Source organism: Trachemys scripta, chromosome 2 (assembly GCF_013100865.1).
Source record: "Trachemys scripta elegans isolate TJP31775 chromosome 2, CAS_Tse_1.0, whole genome shotgun sequence".
Lineage (NCBI taxonomy): Eukaryota > Metazoa > Chordata > Testudines > Emydidae > Trachemys > Trachemys scripta.
The window spans coordinates 77,029,708-77,048,395 of NC_048299.1; the positions used below are offsets into that span (position 1 = coordinate 77,029,708).

Consider the following 18,688-nt stretch of genomic DNA (forward strand, 5'->3'; position numbering starts at 1 on the left):
ACAGAATTTACTGAAGCATTAGATGATACTGTTTAGTCAACATACGTGTTTCATCAAGTTCTGTTCTACTTTCTAAAATCTTGGACTGTAGTAATGAAAAAAAAAAAAAAGCAACTGAGCTATCCAATTTAGTCAAGTGTGAACTTACATGCTTGGGGAAAAAATAAATGCTAAGGGAACTAGATTTATTAAAAAGAAACTTCTTGCTCGAGACAAGACAGAGAAAATTCCAACTTTATAAATGTTCCAAAGCAAAGATGGAAGTTTTTCAAAGTTAATCTAATTGGAAGCAGTATTAGAACATGGTTAACAAAACAAACAAACACCCAACTCATCTGTCTCCTAAACTGAACACACAACCTGATGATTTGATATTAACCCACTTTCTTGTCATTTGATTTGTTTACAGATAGTTTATGCTTTTGCTTATTTAGATTAGTTAATAAAATATAGAACATTGGAAGCATGTGGTTTGGAGGTTTCCTTCACAGACATTAGTGTTCTGAATCTGAGGAGTCCCCAGCGTAAATAAGAGGCACCTCTGTGACCTATGTACAGGTGGTCCATAGACCGGCCCTATATTCCTATAGTTGCTGCCTGAACTAGAACTCTGTTAGCTTTTGAAGAACAGTTGGCTAATGCATTCATCAGTTCTTTCAAAAAAACACTGTGGACCCAGAAACGTTGAGGGCCTGGGATGGAGAACAGTTACCCAACCTTAAAGCCGGACCAGCTCCCCCTAATAAGTCTAGGGTTTTCACACCAGTAATCCTGCCTGACAACCATCCTGAGAAGATCATGTTGAATGGTGAGCCAAACACATGACCCTGCGAGCGAGAAATAAATCCTAAAAAAACTGAAGTAAATTGGGGCTATTGGTGATCTGCACCTCTGGAAAAAAAAACAAACAAGCATTTTTATTTAGGTGCCTAAAATGGGGCTTAGGAGTCCTATTCTAGGCACCCAAGATTGAAAAATTTTATCAAGGTTCTTATTTCAACACATAAAATGTTAGCTATTTTAAAGCCACTTGCAATGGAAATAAAACCAAAAAGAAAACAAAACAAAAAACTACAACATGTATTGACTAACCTGTACATGTTCCATCACATAAAATTCAGTTCCAATCACAGAAACATCACTGCAATACAGTAGGGGCTCAGGGACTGGAAATCCAGCTGCAAATAATGCTTTCTGCACATGATATTCTCTATCAACCTAAGAAGGATATAGTATGGTAGGTACAGAATAATGTTCAAATTCTTCAAACGCATTTAATTAAATTTATTTTACATATACACAGAATATAACACTGTGCCCTACTAAACACCAAGCGCTGGATTATGTATGCAGTACAGAACACTGCTACTGGTGTGTGCATTTGAATAATTAATTGCATTTTCTAATATTTCTAACATTCAACACTTAAATTTTTATGCCAATAGTTGCGCGAGGGAAATAGCCCCCTTGAGAGATGGGCCTGGTATAAACTTTAATTTTCTTTATCTTCAATCAGATTTATATTAACAACATCTAGAGCAGCTCTGTCTCTGGGTTAAAGTTGCTAAGAGCAAGACAACCCTTCAGCCAGTTAAAGCAACTAACTGTTAGTTCCCCAGTTCCTTGTCAGTATAGGGGTCATGTGACAGTTGCAAAGCAGCCTATACATTTGTTTTAAGAAATGCGAAAGGAGGAAATACGGAGATGTGTGAGATGTATAAGTGTGGGCAAGGGAAGTTATAGCCATCAACATATCAAGGCCTTCTAATGAATTGGTGCCATCTGTACCAGCCAACTAAAGACAAAGACCACTACAGACTATGCTGGCCTAAGTGCCCAGAAGACTTTGCCAGCACCGAGTTATGGACCAGACATGACATCACCCAATCCCCTGATCTGCAGTCCTGACTGTGCAATGAGACGCCAAAGACCACACAAGCCGAAGAATGCATCTTTTTCCTTAAGTATTTCCCCCTTTTTCTTGGGTGGTGATGCCCCCATTATTATTATTCTCTAACACTTCTGAGGTGTGCACATGTGTGTTTAAATGATTGCATGCATATGTGAGTTCATTTGTAGTAAGCAACATTAATTATTTCCTAATTCAAGTTCTAGGCAGTCCTGCTTTAAACTTAGACTGTTGCCCTGAACAGTGAGGGGTGTCAGCAATACCACACTACTCTACAGGAGAAGTAAGAGCTGTCGACTGCTGTTGTATCAAAGACTGGGTAATTAAACCAGAGAGGGAGTGATCAGTATAGTCACTAAGCACACAGGAACTTTGGAAGGAGTCTAAATATTGCTTCAAGGGCTGAGAGGTAAACAAGTTTGGTTCTGATTCTGAAACATTCAACCAGTTCAATAGATTACCTTGCCATGAGCAAGACCCCGTAACTGGCGGTCAGAGCTAAGCAGGTGGCTGCCTCCTCAAGTTTCTCTATTTGTAAAAATTGATCATGTGCTGTAGTAGTTTTATGATCAAGGTTACGATTATGTCATGGAGGTCACAGAATCTGTGACTTCCAGAGACCTCCGTGACATTTTCTGCCCGCAGCTCTCAGCCACGGTTGGCGGTGGGCCCCCAGGAGCTACCCAGCTGCAGTGGGGAGAAAACCTCCAGGCTGCCCAGCCACAGTGGGCAGCGAGGGGACCCTACATGGGCTCAGCCGTGGCAGGGGGGACCCCAGAGCCCCCAGCTGCTGCAGGGGGCAAGGGGACCCCAGAGCCCCCAGCTGCTATAGGTGCTAGACCCTCCTCTCTCCACATTTTGTCAGGGATATTTTTAGTAAAAATCAGAGACAGGTCATGGGTGTTTGTGAATTTTTGTTTGTTGCCCTTGACCTGTCCCTGATTTTTTCTAAAAATATCCGTGACAAAATCTGAGCCTTACTTATGATTTGATTATTGTATTACTTTGATGACTTGATTAATTGGTGACTCAGTTCATATCATTATTAATTCTAATTGTGAGCTTGATTTGATAATGTACTGTCTAATTCTTAGTCTAGTAAGTGTTTATAGTAGTTTATAGTAGTTAGCTTGGTGATAAGTTTGATTAACTTTAAGTTTGCTTATTTATTAATGTGTAATAAAATCCATAAAAAGTATACAAAGCCAGTTTTTCTTTCATATTTACAACTGGGTCAGAAACCTTTAGAATGAAGATAATTTAGCCAAGGTATTTGTGAGCCATTTGGCTCTGTCCTTAAATTAAAACATTTGTTCCTCACAGTTATGTAATTTTAGCACATGAACTATGAAATACATTTATAGTTTGCCAAGGAATTTGTTACTCACCTGGTGAGCTTTAGGCAGAAGAGGGCCATGAGGCTTCTTCCTAAGCACATATGTCTTAAAACCCTTCTGCAAGTAAAAGGTTGGATTGGACTGGCCTGAGCTACAGAGAAACAAGAAATGAATTACTAAGAAACAAAGTTGCAAACATTTAATAGCAAGAATAACAGCAACTCCAAATTGGAAAAGTGCACATCATTGTTTGGGCTGAAGAGGATGTCCAGGTACAATTAGGGAATTCATCTCAAGGGTGTTCTTTTAAACATACAATCTTACAAATCAGCAGAGGACAGTTCAGAAAGTCGGTAATCATGGGCTCTATTCCCAGCTCTGCCACATGTTTCCTGTTTGACTTTGGAAAAGTCACAGTTATTCTATGCCTCTGTTTACTCTTCTGTAGAAAGGAGGTAACATCCACAACGATGTTGTGAAGATCAGTTAATGTTTTCAAAGCTCACTTAGATTCTTGGATGAAAAGTAGTAGCCTTGAAAATTTACCAACCTGGATTAAGGAAAATAGATTAATATTTTTTACAGTAGTGCATAAACTTCCTTTGCTTACAATAGATGTGACAGAAATGGGTATTTTCTGTAACACTTTATGAATGATACTTATGGCAGTTGACCCTTTGGCTTAGTATTGTTACTTTGTGGGTCCAGAAGGGGTAAAATGCTTCCCTTGGAACAGAGAAAAGGTATAAGATATTTGTGCCAGGCAGGGCCGTCCTTACCCATACGCAAAGTACGCAGCTGCGTAGGGCACCAGGAAACTTGGGGCACCAAATTTCCTGGTGCCCTGCGCAGCTGTGTACTGCTCCAGCCCCTACCTCACCTCTTCCCCAGACCCCTCTACCCATGCTCCGCCCCAGCCCCGCCCCCACTCCACCCTTTCCCCAAAGCCCTTGCCCTGCTCCGCCCCCGCCCCACCTCTTCCCACCCCTGAGGACTGCAGCAGGGCCGGGCCTGCACTCACCAGCAGCGGGAAGTGCAGGGACCCAGCTCCAGCCATGCTGCTGGTGAGTGCTGGGGGGTGGTTCCCCCTGCCCCCAAGCCAGCCCTCCCCCCACGGAAGCCTGCCTCCCCCCCACAGGGAGGCAGCATAGGGCCCCAGAATAGCTAGGGATGGCCCTGGTGCCAGATAACTGTCTGGGATGATTTGAATGAGCCATCAAGTGCTGGCTGGAATCAACACATATCAATGGAAGATCCACAAAAAACAATGGGAACCCCAGTGACTAAATGATTGACACTTAACAGCAGGATGCTCAGGCAGGCTGGACATGGAAACTCAGCATGGTTTTCAAGTGGAAGTACTGGAGGTGACAGGAATCTGCAGTAAGAACTGGGCTGACAGAGACACCGCAGTTCTCACTTGGGATTGATAGACAGAGAAAGCCAAGATGGGCACTAGAGCAACCTGGCTTGGTGGAATTTTAAGGGCTAGTCTACACTAGAATCACTACAGTGGTGCGACTGTCCTGCTGTAGCGCTGCTAGTACAGACGCTTTATGCCGACCAGAGAGAGCTCTCCCATCAGCATAATTACTCCACCTCCCTGAGTGGCAGTAGTTAGATCAGTGGGAGAGTGTCTCCCATGGACATAGCGCTGTCCACATCAGTGCTTAGGTCAGTGTAACTTATGTTGCTCAGAGGGGCAGCTTTTTCACAACCCTGAGCGACAAACTGTTTCAAAGTAAGCGCTAGTGTGTACAAGCCCTAACTGTGGCCAGTCTGAACTGTCTTAACCTTTGCTTCTCTACACTAACCTAAGGAGTTCCCGGTGCTATATTCCAGTTGATTAATAAACCCTACTCTGTTTTGAAAAGGCTGCCTAGTCTTGCTGCAGATGTATATTTAGGGGTAAAAGTTTCTGAACAGGAATCTCCCTCAGTTGGGACTCAACTGTTCAGGGCTCATGATGAGAAAGTGGAGTGTTAGAGCCCAGAGGCCAGGTATCAGAGGAGTTGAGGCCAAGTGACCAACCCTTGTGGACAAGTGTGATCCATTGGCGTTCTGGCATATAAAGGGATACTCCCAGAAGACTGCCTAAAGGCCAAGACACAGCACAGATCCTGTACATCCGTGACAACAGGTCATATCTTGAATACAGCACACATTGAGATAGTTCTCTAATCAAGGCCCCAATCCTGTGATGGAATCCAAGCAGGTGGACTTTTGCATTAGCACTGAGCCCCAGTGAAGCCCATGTTGATCTATATGGGCACAAAGGTCTGCTCATACTCATCCAGTGCGTGATCTGTCCCTAAGGCACTGCCTGAGGCAACTGGGGAGTTTTTTAAAGATGAATACTGAAATTGGGAAGTATGCTATTAAGTCACACCTCCAATCTTAATATCATATTTATTACCAAACAATGTAACCAGAGGGACCCTCCCCCTTTAAATCCCTTCAGGGACTCCTCTTTCTCCACCATATCAGGTTCCAACTTTTAGTCCTCACCTTCAATGCCCTGGATTGATCCACTACCTTCTTCTCATTCAAGTTCCTCCTTAAGATTCACTCTGCACCAACCCCTATGAGATATTAGATGACTAAAACATCAATTTATTTTGTTTAAAATAAATATATTTGCTCCTCCATGCTATGCTTGCCAAATAACCATGTCATAATTCTGGTTACCCTTCTTCTTCTTCCCTAAACCCTCCGCCTACTATCTTGCTACCCTCTTTATTATGTCATGGGTAACTATGACATTCCGGGTTGCAATCCAGTACTATTGAGGGGCTGTTTCACCACTGCCCTGCAACCTTGGGGGTCTCATAATGCTTTGCGGAGGTAGCTTCCAACTTGGGTCACTCACAAACAGCCTGCCAGCAAGCAGATCACACCTGGAGTTTTGTCTACAGCTACTGCCTTGGTTCAGCAGCTTTGACACCTACAACCTGTCAGTACATACCAGTTACACTCTGGCTTCCACCAGCCTTGGTTACCATATGCAGAATTACCCCAACCCACTCCCAGATTTTCCCAAAACATGTCTGCTCTGCACTGTCAAGCCCTCTAATGCATAGTCCAGATATATTAGGTCCTTTGCCTTTCTAAGGGGTCAATATACAACAATTTGCCACTTTCAATGGAATTGCCCATACAGTTCACAACACTGGATTTGTTTAGATTAAACAATAAAACAAGTTTATTTAATTACAAAGAGATAGGTGTTAAGTGAGTACAAGTATTAAGGCATCAAATAAAAAATGTTTACAAGAAAAATAAAGATAAAATGTTTTCTAGTACTAAACTTAACAAACTAGACTTTATTCAAAGTGACATTCTTACCACAGGTTTTCAGTGGCATTGCTGACAAAGTTTCAGGTAAGAATCTGCTCCCAAGGTCCTCTTAGATGCAAGAGACCGAGGGACAGGAAAAGATAACTTGGGATGTTTTTGCCCCTCACTTTTATAGTTGAGTCACCTTTTGAAAAGCACTTTCCTGAGTGTGACCCCTAGTTAGAATTCTTTCTCGCTGAGAGCATGGAGACATGCAGTCTGATGGAGGAAGGAGGCTTCATGCTGTTTCTTTTCACTTGTGTATGCTGTTGTTGGCGAAAATGTAGATCTCTTTGTTCCTGCCCTCTTCCCTTGCCAAATAATGGCCACCTGTTAGGTGATGGCCCATCAGCTTTGATGACACCTGACTAGGGGTGTCACCTGACTTTGATGACACCTCAACTTGCCTTTGTCTTGGGAAAACAGGCTTCCTCACATCCCAGACTCGTCTGGCAAACATACTTCAGTCATGATTTCATCTTATACTCATAACTTTACATATAATGTTGCTACACACATTTCACCATAATGTTATTGACCAGCAAGTTATTAGTTTTCAAATGATTCCTTACAAGGCATATTTTGTACAAAGATTATTATAATAGTGTGTGGGGTGTGAACACAGGGGTGCATTCTGTCACAGTAACATTTTCAAAAGTGCCTAATTGACTTAGGAGCCCTTGTTCCATTTTTAGAAATGACTTAGGTGCTTAGAAAACTGCATCGCATTGCAAGTCAATTACATTTATTCTCCTAAATGTCTACAGTCTGGTCTACACTACAGAGTTAGGTTGATACAAGACATTTAAATTTACAAAGGACATAAATCTATTTTGTCTATTCTGCTATAGTAGATGTAATCATACAGTCTTCAGTATTATAAAAAATTATATTTTAATGTCACATTCTTAGACTCATGGTCTTGTGATGTCATGTTCTTGGGGAGGAAAAAGCCACTAGCGGTTTTATAATGAGATTACCAGTATTTCCAATTTTTTGGTATATTGTCACCTCTCACTTTTTTGAGATCCAATAAAGAAGACTTAACTCACTTTTTACAAGTATTTTGTTTTAGATCACACATGTGCTAATTTATCTGGTCCCTTTCTTCAAGCCATAGAACAGGAGAGAACCCCAAAGGCCCCATCACTCAGAGTTAATCATAAAAGAGTTCATCAAAGAATTTGTCCTTAAAGCAAATACTGTTTATCACATTGAATTTGTGCCCAACAGGATAGGTTGCTGTTTTACAGTAAATAAACTTTGAACTCAATAACATGTTTTGTAACTGGTGAACTTTCACATTGATAACAGAATTGGGCTGTAGTCCACGAAAGCTTATGCTCTAATAAATTTGTTAGTCTCTAAGGTGCCACAGTACTCCTGTTCTTTTTATTGATAACAGAAGTTACAATATTTTGTTTCTGCATTACCGTAACATGTAGTCATGATTTTCCTTGTTGTCCCATTTAACTGCACAATGAGCTCAGTGCAGTACAACACACACCTCTGGCTCTGTTCAATACATGTATTTAACTGATAAACTTTGACAACATCTGTAATCTGCCTATCATAGACACTAAGGTGATGGATGCACTAAAAACAGGTAAGATACCAAAAACTAGGCACTTTGCCTCCCTTACGGGTGATCATCCTTCCCAGCATTTCTAGGATAATTATTATTTTTATCTTTATTTCATATTTTGAAGGATGACCCTATCTACCACAAACAACATTCACAGCTGCCAAAGTCATTCTTAGGGCTACCTAAATCAGTAGTTCTCAACCCTTCCAGACTACTGTACCCCTTTCAGGAGTCTGATTTGTCTTGCATACCCCAAGTTTCACCTCACTTAAAAACTACTTGCTTAAAATATCAGACATAAAAATACAAAAATTATTACTGAAAAAATCGCTTACTTTCTCATTTGTCTGTATGAAATGTTAGTTTGTACTGACTTCGCTAGTTCTTTTTATGTAGCCTGTTGTAAAACCAGGCAGATACCTAGATAAGTTGATGTACCCCCTGGAAGACCTCTGAGTACCCCCAGGGTTGAGAACCACTGACCTAAATGATAGCTCGCTTCACACAGTGGCAGTGCCCTCACAATCTTACACGGGCAACCGCTGAGACACAGACATTTGTGCCATCAGAAGAAGCCACAATCTAGGGACAGGCGGCCCAGCTCTCCTGCCCATCCCAGGTTTCCAGGGCTAATTTTCTCGAAGAGATTGTGCAAGCAAGGCTCCCTTAGCACCTCTCACTGTCCCTGTTCTGGTGTCATGACTCGCTGCCCCAGCGTCAGGCCAGCAGCGACCGCTGTGATTTGTCCTGGGCGAGCAATGGGGAGAGGCAGCCGCAGCACGGGAGTGGGGAGACCGTCCCCGCCTGCAGGGTTACCTGTACTGCCTGGCTGTCAGCGCTTCGGGGGGGTGCACAGGAAACCCGGCCAAATGGCGGGAGAGGTATTTCTCCAGGGCTCCCTGGTCAAACCTGTGCTGCTCCCTCACCGCTGTAGTGCCAGGCTCAGCTGCCATCTTCAGCCCCTCTCAGCGCTGCTGCCAAGCCCACCCAGCGCATGTACGCTAGCAGCGTAACCACACCCCCTTCCCCTGACCTACGCCAGGCGGCACCCCTCGCCCGGCGTACGCTATTGGCGCAGACAGTCCCCTTGCCTGGGGGACCCTCCCCCGTGGGCAAGGCTCGAGTAAGTTGCTTGAAGTTCGGCGATGCAGGGTGAAGGGGTCTGGCCAGTTCTGCAGTGCCAGGGAGTAGGTCGGCAAGCGGCAGTGAAAGCAAAATTAGCTCCTTCACCACTTCTCAGAGATGCCAGGAGTGTGGCTGACAGACAGGCAGACACAGGTGCTGGCACCTATGTGTATGTCACAGCCAAATGTTGTCACAGCCACATTTGCAAGTTTTACGACCAACTGTAGAGCTGATTTGGAAAAAAAAAAAGTGACGATTTAGTATGAAATGTGAACACTTCGGTCTTTTTGTTTGTTTTGATTCAGGTTTAGAAGATTCCAACCCTAGCTCTGGCCAGAGCATTTCACGTGCAATCACATTGACAACCTGGTTGCAATGTATCACAGACAACCACAAGGTGACTTTTAACTCACAGCTGCATCACAGCAATCATGTTGTGATGGTTTCAGAGTAGCAGCCGTGTTTGTCTGTATCCGCAAAAAGAACAGGAGTACTTGTGGCACCTTAGAGACTAACAAATTTATTAGGGCATAAGCTTTCGTGGACTACAGCCCACTTCTTCGGAACCATCTCACAACAGTGAGTGAAAACCGTGTTGAAACATCAGCTTTTAAGCATGCTGTGTGATGTTTAAATGAAAATGATGTTGTGACATTATCCTGATTTTTATCACAAATCTTGCTATATTTGGGTTTTTCTTTAAACTTCCAAATTCCGGAGTCAAGTGGTTGCATAAGAATTGGGGCCTTCACTTAAAAATGGAAGTTTCTAGCCCTCATGGTTGGCCTGAAAGCATTGAAAATTTGAACCTTAAAGTCTCAAAAACCAGAAGACAAATATAAAGAACCCAAAATGTATTCTTTTGTAAAATCTCTTTATTTTTTAGCTAAGCTCCTGATTTTTAGGGGCTTGACTCAAGATTTTTTGAATGCTTAGGGTTGGTAATGCAGGATATTTTGAATCAAAACATGCCACAGATGGCCCATAAATGTTTATCATAACCGTGTATTCCCCATAAGGTGTCTATCTTCTAAGTAAAGAGCAGTGTCTGTGCCTCCTGTACAGTGGAGTGCATATATCGTCTATAATACCGTGAATGGCCTTATGTATGTCTCCTGTACAGAGCAATGTATCTCTGTTCCTCCAAGGCAGTGTCTCTACACATTGTTATTTTCAGATGCAACGTTTTGGGCTCTGACTTTACCAGGGGCAGTCACTAGCATTTTTGTTCTATTTATTGATCGTTATTATTATGATAATCCGTCGTGCACACACCACGGACAGCAGTAGACTCGCCCCCCCCAAACCCTATTCTCTCCTGCAGCTCGGGCTCTTTTGTGCCCGGAACTCTCCTCGCGGGCTGGGTTGCAGCGGGGAGGACCCTGCTTGTGGGGCTCCCGGCCGGAAGCCTGCCGGGAGTGGGGACGTGTCTCTGCGCGGCCGGGCCGAGTGTGTGGCCGTCGCGAGCCGCTGCCATGGCCTCGGCCAGTCTGGTGGAGAAGCTGCAGCTCCGCGTGCGGGAGCTGGAGGAGGCGCTGGCCAGGGAGCGGGGCGGCGGGCAGGGCCAGCGGGCTCGCATCGAGAGCATGAGCCCGGAGGTGACCGACTCCAATCCCTACAGGTGACGGCGGGGGGCTGCCCTGGGGGGACGCCTGCCTTTTGGGAGGGGGGAGCTGCCTATGGGGAGGGGCAGGGCTGCCACGGGGTGTGGGGGGAAGGGGTCCTGCCATCTGGGCACAAGCCTGGCACGTAGGGGTTTGGGGTAGCAGGGAGGGGGGCTGTCATATGGGGGGTTGTTATGAAAGAGATGGAAGAAAGCAGGAGTCAGCACCTGTTTTATTGAGACTAGAGAGAGCTGCCATATGGGGGCTGTTGTACAGGGGATTTGTGGGGAGAGGAGGCTCCCTATACTGCGTCGGGAGGGGAAGGTCTGACTCCGACCCCTGTTTAGGAGATGCTATTTGTTAAGCAAATTAAGACATCTGCCCCAGTTTCATTCACTGGGAAGTGGTGTGATGTGCCACCCCACTCTATCCGCCCCCCCCCCGAAACCCTACCTGTCTCTTGGTGATGAATTATAACACTATTTTGTATTTTCTGTCTTTAAGAGTGGAGTATTTTACTATGATTTATTTATGGAGAAGTTATTCATAAGGAAATAGTATACAATATTTGGGAAGAAATGGGAGTTGGGACCCCTGTTTCCCCCCCTCCCTCCACTAATTTACTTTTGTACATTGGGTCATTTAGAGGCTGATTATCATAGGTGCTGAGGATTTGCAGTGCCTAATTTGTGGATTTCAGCACTTCTGAGAATCAGTTCCATAACCTTTCTGTGCCTCAGTTTGCCCTGGGATTAAATAATAATATATAGGTTTAAAATAGTCCTTCTTTAGGAACACTTCAAATTGTAATACTTTGCACTTATACAGCAATAAAATAATAATATAAAATAGAGTAGATACAGTACTTTATGTAAAGCACTCTGTTATCCTCTATAAAAAGTGCATATTAGTGCAAAGTATTACTATTTAAAATGTTTCAGTAGCAGGATTGTGTTTAATCCTCTCCCTTCTAGTTGCCCTCACAACCTAAAAATAGCTCAGTACCTCCAAATTTCTCTCATAGTCCAATATTGGAGTTAAAAGGTTGTTCTCCCTGAAAGGTTTTGTTTTGTTTTTAAGGTAGTTATCCGATGTTATCAGGGCATTAGCCTGGCATTGGGAAAGCAGTTATTGCAGTCACATTAGTCCTCAAAATAATTGAAAGTGTGTGCACACTCAAGTATCCTCTCCCTTTCTCCCTCCTGATCCGGCAAACAATAATACTGTGAATAGTCTCATTCGTTTCAGTGGGACTATTCACACTAAGAAAGTAAAGCATGTAAGTGCTTGCAGCATTGGGGCCTTAGGGCTCTATGCATAGAGATGGGTTTCCATTCTCACTTAGTACATGTCCACTTAGCAGTTTTAAGTGCAATGAGCACAGTGGTCTTCGGTTTATTCCTTAGAAACCCAGTATGCAGAAGAGTTAAAGACATGTTCTACTGAAGCTAGCAGGAAATGTTTGTTGTTTTTTTCCAAGCTGCTGTTTACAGAATGTGATGTTGATAGTAGTAGGTTGGTTGCATGATATAGTGACATAGGGGCTTTCATTCTGAAGTGTGCCTAATACTTCAACTTTCTGAAATGCATAAACCTTAGAAATAGAATTGGAAAACAAATGAAATAAAAGGAAAAGAATATAAATTAAAGGTCTCAGATTGTTCTTGTGGGAAACTTAATTATTGTAATCTGCTTTAGCGACTACTTAATATTAGATTTCAGGGAAGAGATTATAGTATCTGATGAGAAATACGACATTTTATATTAGTGTTGATTTCAAAGCCATTAACTGATTTTCTTTGCTTTTGAATTTAACAACATTATTATGTTTATTTTCAAATAATTTACCATTTTACTTTAGTCTTAGTCTTCCAATCTCTAGTACATCTTTAATTGTTTGCTTAAACTTTACTTTTTAAAAAAAGTGTTATCTTGGAGTACTATCATAAATCTGAATATATTCATATTCTGAATCTTTTTCTTTTAGATACCTTAGTGAGGTAAAGTAAATCTAAATATTTCAGAAATAAAATTATAGATGCTAATCCCTCCTCTTTGTTCTTTGTCATTCTACTCTTACAACTATTTGAGCAACAATAAAAAGTTGAATCTCGGTGATTTTGAGAGAGCTTTGCTTGACTATGTTGGATGGTTTATTTATTTATTTGTTTTGTTTTTCCTAGCCGCCTGATGGCATTAAAACGAATGGGAATTGTGAACGATTATGAGGTATGATTATATTTGTTTTAGAAAACTGTTTTTACTTCCTCTCATGCAGGCCACTTTGTAACATACTAATCTGTATTTATTTTTCTTGACAGAAAATCCGTACCTTTACGGTAGCAGTAGTAGGTGTTGGTGGAGTTGGCAGTGTGACTGCTGAAATGTTGACAAGATGTGGCATTGGTAAGGTAATATACATTTTTTTCATGTACCAGTAAACAGATGAACTAGTCCTATATAAATAATAGGTACTGGCAAGATGGATTTCTTGTTTGAGTCTGCACCAATGTTAGTCAGCTGAAGCAAACAAAAGAGTAATACTGACAAAAACATTGAAAGTGATGAGTCTTCTGAGGTAACTTGTTCTCTGTTCAAGTAGACTTATCTAGGGCCTAGTCCTGTATGTTGCAAATCACCCTCAGCTGGGTGCTCCACACTCTGTCGGATCAGGTTCCTTCTGTATTGCTTTTAGTTCAGCCATAGAAGGCAGTGGGGGGGGGGAGGGAAGCTGTTAATAAAGATGGGGGGGGTGCATAATGCAGAGAAGGAAGATTGAGCACTTCTGTTTCTCATAAAAACAAGAACACGGGGACATTAAGTTAAATTGAGAGGCAATGAATTTAAAACAAATAAGTGAACACAATTTTTCACACAATACACAGTTAATACATAGAACTCATTGTCACAAGATATAGCGGCCAAGAGCTTAGCAGCAGGAAAAATTAGATTTATATTGGTAACGAGAACATCTAGGGTTAATATAGTACAGGTTTTTTTTAAGCGTAGAAAGGGATCTAAACATTCATGCTTCAGGGCAAAAACTAATTTCTATCTCTTCGGGGTTAGGAAGAAACATGAGGCGGTTATATCATAACTCATCCTAATAAGCAGGTTATGTCATTTACATAAAATAGCTAGAGACATAAAGGGTAACAAGAAAACATTTTACAAATACATTAGAAGGAAGAGCAAGGACAAGGTAGGCCCGTTACTCAATGAGGGGGAAAAAACAATAACAGAAAATGTGCAAATGGCCAAAGTGCTAAATGACTTTTTTGTTTCGGTGTTCACCAAAAAGATTAGTTGCGATTGGACGTCTAATGTTGTAAATGCCAGTGAAAATAAGGTAGGATCAGAGACTAAAATGGGGAAAGAACAAGTTAAAAATTACTTAATTGAGTTAGATGTCTTCAAATCACCTGTGCCTGATAAAATACATCCTAGAATACTCAAGGAGTCGATTGAGGAGATATCTGAACCCTTAGTTATGATCTTCGAAAAGTCATGGAAAACAGGAGAGATTCCAGAGGACTGGAAAAGGCCAAATAGAGTGCCAATCTATAAAATGGGGAAATAAGGACAACCCAGGGAATTACAGGCCAGTCAGCTTAACTTCAGTACCCAGAAAGATAATGGAGCAAATAATTAAGCAATCAATTTGCAAACACTAGACGATAATGAGGTGATAAGTAACAGGCAACATGGATTTATCAAGAACAAATCATGTCAAACCAATCTAATAGCTTTCTTTGACAGGCTAACAAGCCTTGTGGATGGGGGGGAAGTGGTAGATGGGGTATATCTTGACTTTAGTAAGGCCTTTAATACTGTATCACGTTACCTTTTCATAAACAAACTAGGGAAATACAACCTTGATGGAGCTACTGTAAGATGGGTGCATAACTGGTTGGAAAACCGTTCCCAGAGAGTAGTTGTTCACAGTCAAGCTGGAAGGGCATATTGAGTGGGGTCCTGCAGGGATCACTTCTGGGTCTGGTTCTGTTCAGTATCTTCATCAGTGATTTAGATACAGTAATGGACGAGAGAGTGCACTTATAAAGTTTGTGCACGAAACCAAGCTGGGAGGGGTTGCAAGTGCTTTGGAGGATAGGATTAAACATCAAAATGATCTGGACAAACTGAAAAAATGGTCTGAAGTAAATAGGGTGAAATTCAGTAAGGACACATGCAAAGTACTCCAATTAGGAAGAAACAATCAGTTGCACACATACAAAATGGGAAATGACTGCTTAGCAGTCACAAGCTAAATATGAGTCAACAGTGTAACACTGTTGCAAAAAAAAAAAAAAAAGTAAATATAATTGTGGGATGTATTAGGAGTCTTGTAAGCTACATGAGAAGTAATTCTTCTGCTCTACTCTGCACCGAGTAGGCCTTAACTGGAGTATTTTGCCCAATTCTTGGTGCCACGTTTCAGGGAAGATGTGGACAAATTGGAGAAAGTCCAGAGAAGAGCAACAAAAATGATTAAAGGTCTAGAAAACATGACCTCTGAGGGAAGATGGAAAAAAATTGGGTTTGTTGAGTTTGGAGAAGAGAAGACTGAAAGGGGTCATGATAACAGTTTTCAAGTACATAAAAGGTTCTTACAATGAGGAGGGAGAAAAATTGCTCTCCTTAGCCTCTGAGGATAGGACAAGAAGCAATGGACTTAAATTGCAACAAGGACGGTTAGGTTGGACATTAGGAAAAACTTCCTAACTGTCAGGGTAGTTAAGCACTGGAATAAATTGCCTAGGGAGGTTGTGGAATCTATCATTGGAGATTTTTAAGAGCAGGTTAGACACACACCTGCTAGGGATGGTCTAGATCAGTGATTCTCAACCAGGAGTCTGGGGGGCTATGAGCAGGTTTCAGGGGGTCTGCCAAGCAGGATCAGTGTTAGACTCACTAGGGCCCAGGGCAGAAAGTCTAAGCCCTGCCACACAGGGGTGAAGCTTGGGGCCCTGAACCCTGCCACCTGGGGGTGAAGCAGAAGTATGAGCAACTCAGCTTTGCGGGGTGCCCTGTGACGTGGGGCCCCCGGCAACTGTCCTACTTGCTACTCCTTAACGCCGGCCCTGGCTTTTATATGCAGAAAAACAGTTATTGTGGCACAGGTGGGCTGTGGAGTTTTTATAGCATGTTGGGGCGGCCTCAGAAAGAAAAAGAATAAGAACTCCTCGTCTAAGTAATACTGAGTCCTGCCATGAGTGCAGGGGACTGGACTAAATGACCTCTCGAGGTCCCTTTCAGTCCTATGATTCTGTGATTTCTTCTGAAGCAGCTGGTAATGGCCTCTGTCTAAGACAGGATACTTGNAGTAACTGTATATCCAAACACAAAAGACAGACAACAGGTAACAGTATGCTGTCTAATTGAAAGAATGTAATTATAGAGTTAACTAGAGCATCAAATACAATCTCAGAACACTAATACTAGCTGCCCAAAAGCTAGCACTTTAGGTCAGTTGGGTAGATTTTTTTTCTTATATTGCATTATCTTGTGAATATTCCTTTTGAGTCTGATCTGTACCCTTTTTTATACAAGTAACCCTTACTCATGCGAGTAATCCCCCTGGCTTCAATGTAACTCCTCCCAGGAGTAAACATTCATGAAACAAGTAGCAGGATCAGGTAAAACAACTCTGGAACTATGTAAAAATTCAGAAAGTAGCAGTTAGAATTCCCTTTGCAAACAATTGTAAAGACTGTAAAAGAAATAGGTTTGTATACAATAGGCTCAGCTGCTATAATTTACACATTAAGATCTATCCTAAGGCTTTCTCTGAAGTAATTGTTCAAGTGTCTAGCCTATCAGACGGTTATGTATTTTATTACATTATTGTGGTATTATTCCATCACACATTTACTATTTTCCCTCTGTGACAAAAAGAAAGTGATTCCCCATAGAATCCCTGCATGCAATATCCATTACAGCTAGGTAGTTTGTCATCCTGACACACACACATTCCATGTCACCCTATTCTTGAGACAGGTCAGTTTAGTAAATTAGAAATATCCGTTTCACATTAGATGGAGAGAAGGACTCATAAATACACAAAAGATGGGTTCAAGCCTGGAGTCGCCTTGTGGGAGCCAAAGGAGTGCTCCCTACATAACGGCTACAGATCAGGCTTACATTTATCAGTTGATACAAACAAATTCCCTTCTATCATTGATTCTCTTCAGCTGCATCAAACTATCAAAAAAGCCCCTTTAACGGTTGATTCAGAACTACAGCACAGTACTCTGTTTCAAAAGGCAATAAACTTTCATCTTTACTAGAAGACAGTGTGCCATTTTCCTCACCAATTAAATTCAGGGGGGAAAGAGCTACAGGAAATAGGAAGCATCTGAAAAAATTGTGGATGAACTGACAGACTGTGGCGTATACAATGATCTCACATGGCAGATTTTACAGATATCAGTCATTTATCATCAGTGACTTTGGCCTGATTGCATGACAGGTGAAACAAGAAATAACATACATTCATCAACTGTTACAATCCTAATTACTAGGATTTTGCACTAACTAGTGGCTATTAATGTAAACACTCTAAACCACAACATATTTTAACTTCTTTATTCTGCCACTGAGATCCTGACATTCAGATACAAAAAAAAAAAAAAATCTAAAAGGACTTAAAGACCTGAGGGAAAATTCTGTGTTGCACTTCTAAGAGGCACAGCAAAAAAATAATAGGAGTTAAGGTGGCTTTAAGGCATTCTCCCAATTCAGGGCTGCTTCAGGTGTCTGAGAGGCTCTCAATGTAACTTACACAGCTCAGGGGGGGCCTACGTTAAAGAACATCTGCAGGTTGCCCTGTGGGCTGAGCTTGCAGGGCTGTGGCCCTGACGCATCACACCCTCTAAACTGGGGCTTGCGAGGCGGTCCTTGGGAGACAGTTTCATAGATGTCTTCTGCCTTTCTTGTGCAAGGGGAATTCTCCCCTGGCCAGTTATGTGGCTTTTGGTGCCTTTTTATGCTGCTCTGGTCCTTTTGCACATCATAAAGGAATCAGAGCAGGGGCAAGGATCTCACCTATAATATATATGTACAATTCATTACTTTCCTTGTAGTACTGGCATTTTGAATGCTATAAAAGAAAAAAAACCTTGCTGTTAGAATGAGAATTTTATAAAGGAGTCTGATGTAACAGAGAACCATGGTAGAGAGGACATAAAAATACCCCATACATTTACAACTAGTGATAGTTAAATTTAATGTAGTAGTACATCAGTTCTAAAATAGGAAATGCAGTGATGTGGTAAATATCCAGATGCCAATGACACTCACTCTACAGCAGACTTCAGATACTATGAGTTAATTTTATAATAGAAAACTAAAAGAAATTGGAAATTGCACTGTATTTAGTATTTGAGAGCGTTTAGACTTATCACTGAGAATTTTTCATGAGGTTCCATATAATGTGTCTCATTAGATAGAAGAAAAAGAGAGGGAATCTATGACTGTGTGACATAAACATTACTTACTCAATGTTATTCTGCAGATAATAGAGAACTCCAAGCTCATTGAGGGTTCGAGCATTATCTGGTGTGTCTTTGCCTAACGTGAGCTCTTCCAGCTGCAAGGCTCGTTGACGTAGAAGAGCAAATCCAAACTAAAGCAAAGCACAAGGTAATGAAAGTCCATCAGCATCAAAAGTTTAGTATCTACAACTGAAATTCACTCCTGTGCAGAAGGACAGCACAAGGCCTTTGTGCCAAATAGACCCCACGTAAGCCCTATTTTGAGAATTAAGGGTTGCATAGGCCTTTTGTTGGTC

The 18,688-nt window shown here is 41.9% G+C and overlaps 3 protein-coding genes across 4 annotated transcripts in view; 1 reads left to right on the forward strand and 2 right to left on the reverse strand.

The window, feature by feature from the left end:
* Window positions 1–9,173, reverse strand: part of ACAD11 (acyl-CoA dehydrogenase family member 11) — a 56,617-nt gene extending 47,444 nt beyond the window's left edge. Inside the window, exons 1-3 of one of the 2 annotated variants that reach the window (XM_034760927.1) lie at window positions 8,984–9,173; window positions 3,298–3,397; window positions 1,093–1,218 (exon numbers count right to left, since the gene is read on the reverse strand). In XM_034760927.1, coding sequence (XP_034616818.1) covers window positions 1,093–1,218; window positions 3,298–3,397; window positions 8,984–9,120 — 363 coding nt within the window. In that variant the 5' untranslated portion in view covers window positions 9,121–9,173. The remainder of the gene's footprint in view (window positions 1–1,092; window positions 1,219–3,297; window positions 3,398–8,983) is intronic. The other variant, XM_034760928.1, reaches the window with a different exon arrangement.
* Window positions 9,174–10,663: 1,490 nt separating this feature from the next.
* Window positions 10,664–13,352, forward strand: UBA5 (ubiquitin like modifier activating enzyme 5). Its single transcript, XM_034760931.1, has 3 exons — window positions 10,664–10,913; window positions 13,080–13,125; window positions 13,218–13,352. Exons 1-3 carry the CDS (start codon window positions 10,768–10,770, stop codon window positions 13,335–13,337), a joined length of 312 nt encoding a protein of 103 aa, XP_034616822.1. The 5' UTR covers window positions 10,664–10,767; the 3' UTR covers window positions 13,338–13,352.
* Window positions 13,353–16,227: 2,875 nt separating this feature from the next.
* NPHP3 (nephrocystin 3) overlaps window positions 16,228–18,688 on the reverse strand; it is a 40,926-nt gene continuing 38,465 nt past the window's right edge. Inside the window, exon 23 of the mRNA XM_034760932.1 lies at window positions 16,228–18,523. Within this exon, the coding sequence (XP_034616823.1) occupies window positions 18,392–18,523 (132 nt within the window). The 3' untranslated portion in view covers window positions 16,228–18,391. The remainder of the gene's footprint in view (window positions 18,524–18,688) is intronic.

Excerpts from the sequence above, each read along its gene's own strand:
- UBA5 (XM_034760931.1), top strand. The coding sequence starts at position 10,768 with ATGGCCTCGGCCAGTCTGGTGGAGAAGCTGCAGCTCCGCGTGCGGGAG. Across the intron at positions 10,914-13,079 it reads ACCGACTCCAATCCCTACAG|CCGCCTGATGGCATTAAAAC; the intron begins GTGACGGCGGGG and ends TGTTTTTCCTAG. Across the intron at positions 13,126-13,217 it reads GAATTGTGAACGATTATGAG|AAAATCCGTACCTTTACGGT; the intron begins GTATGATTATAT and ends TTTTCTTGACAG.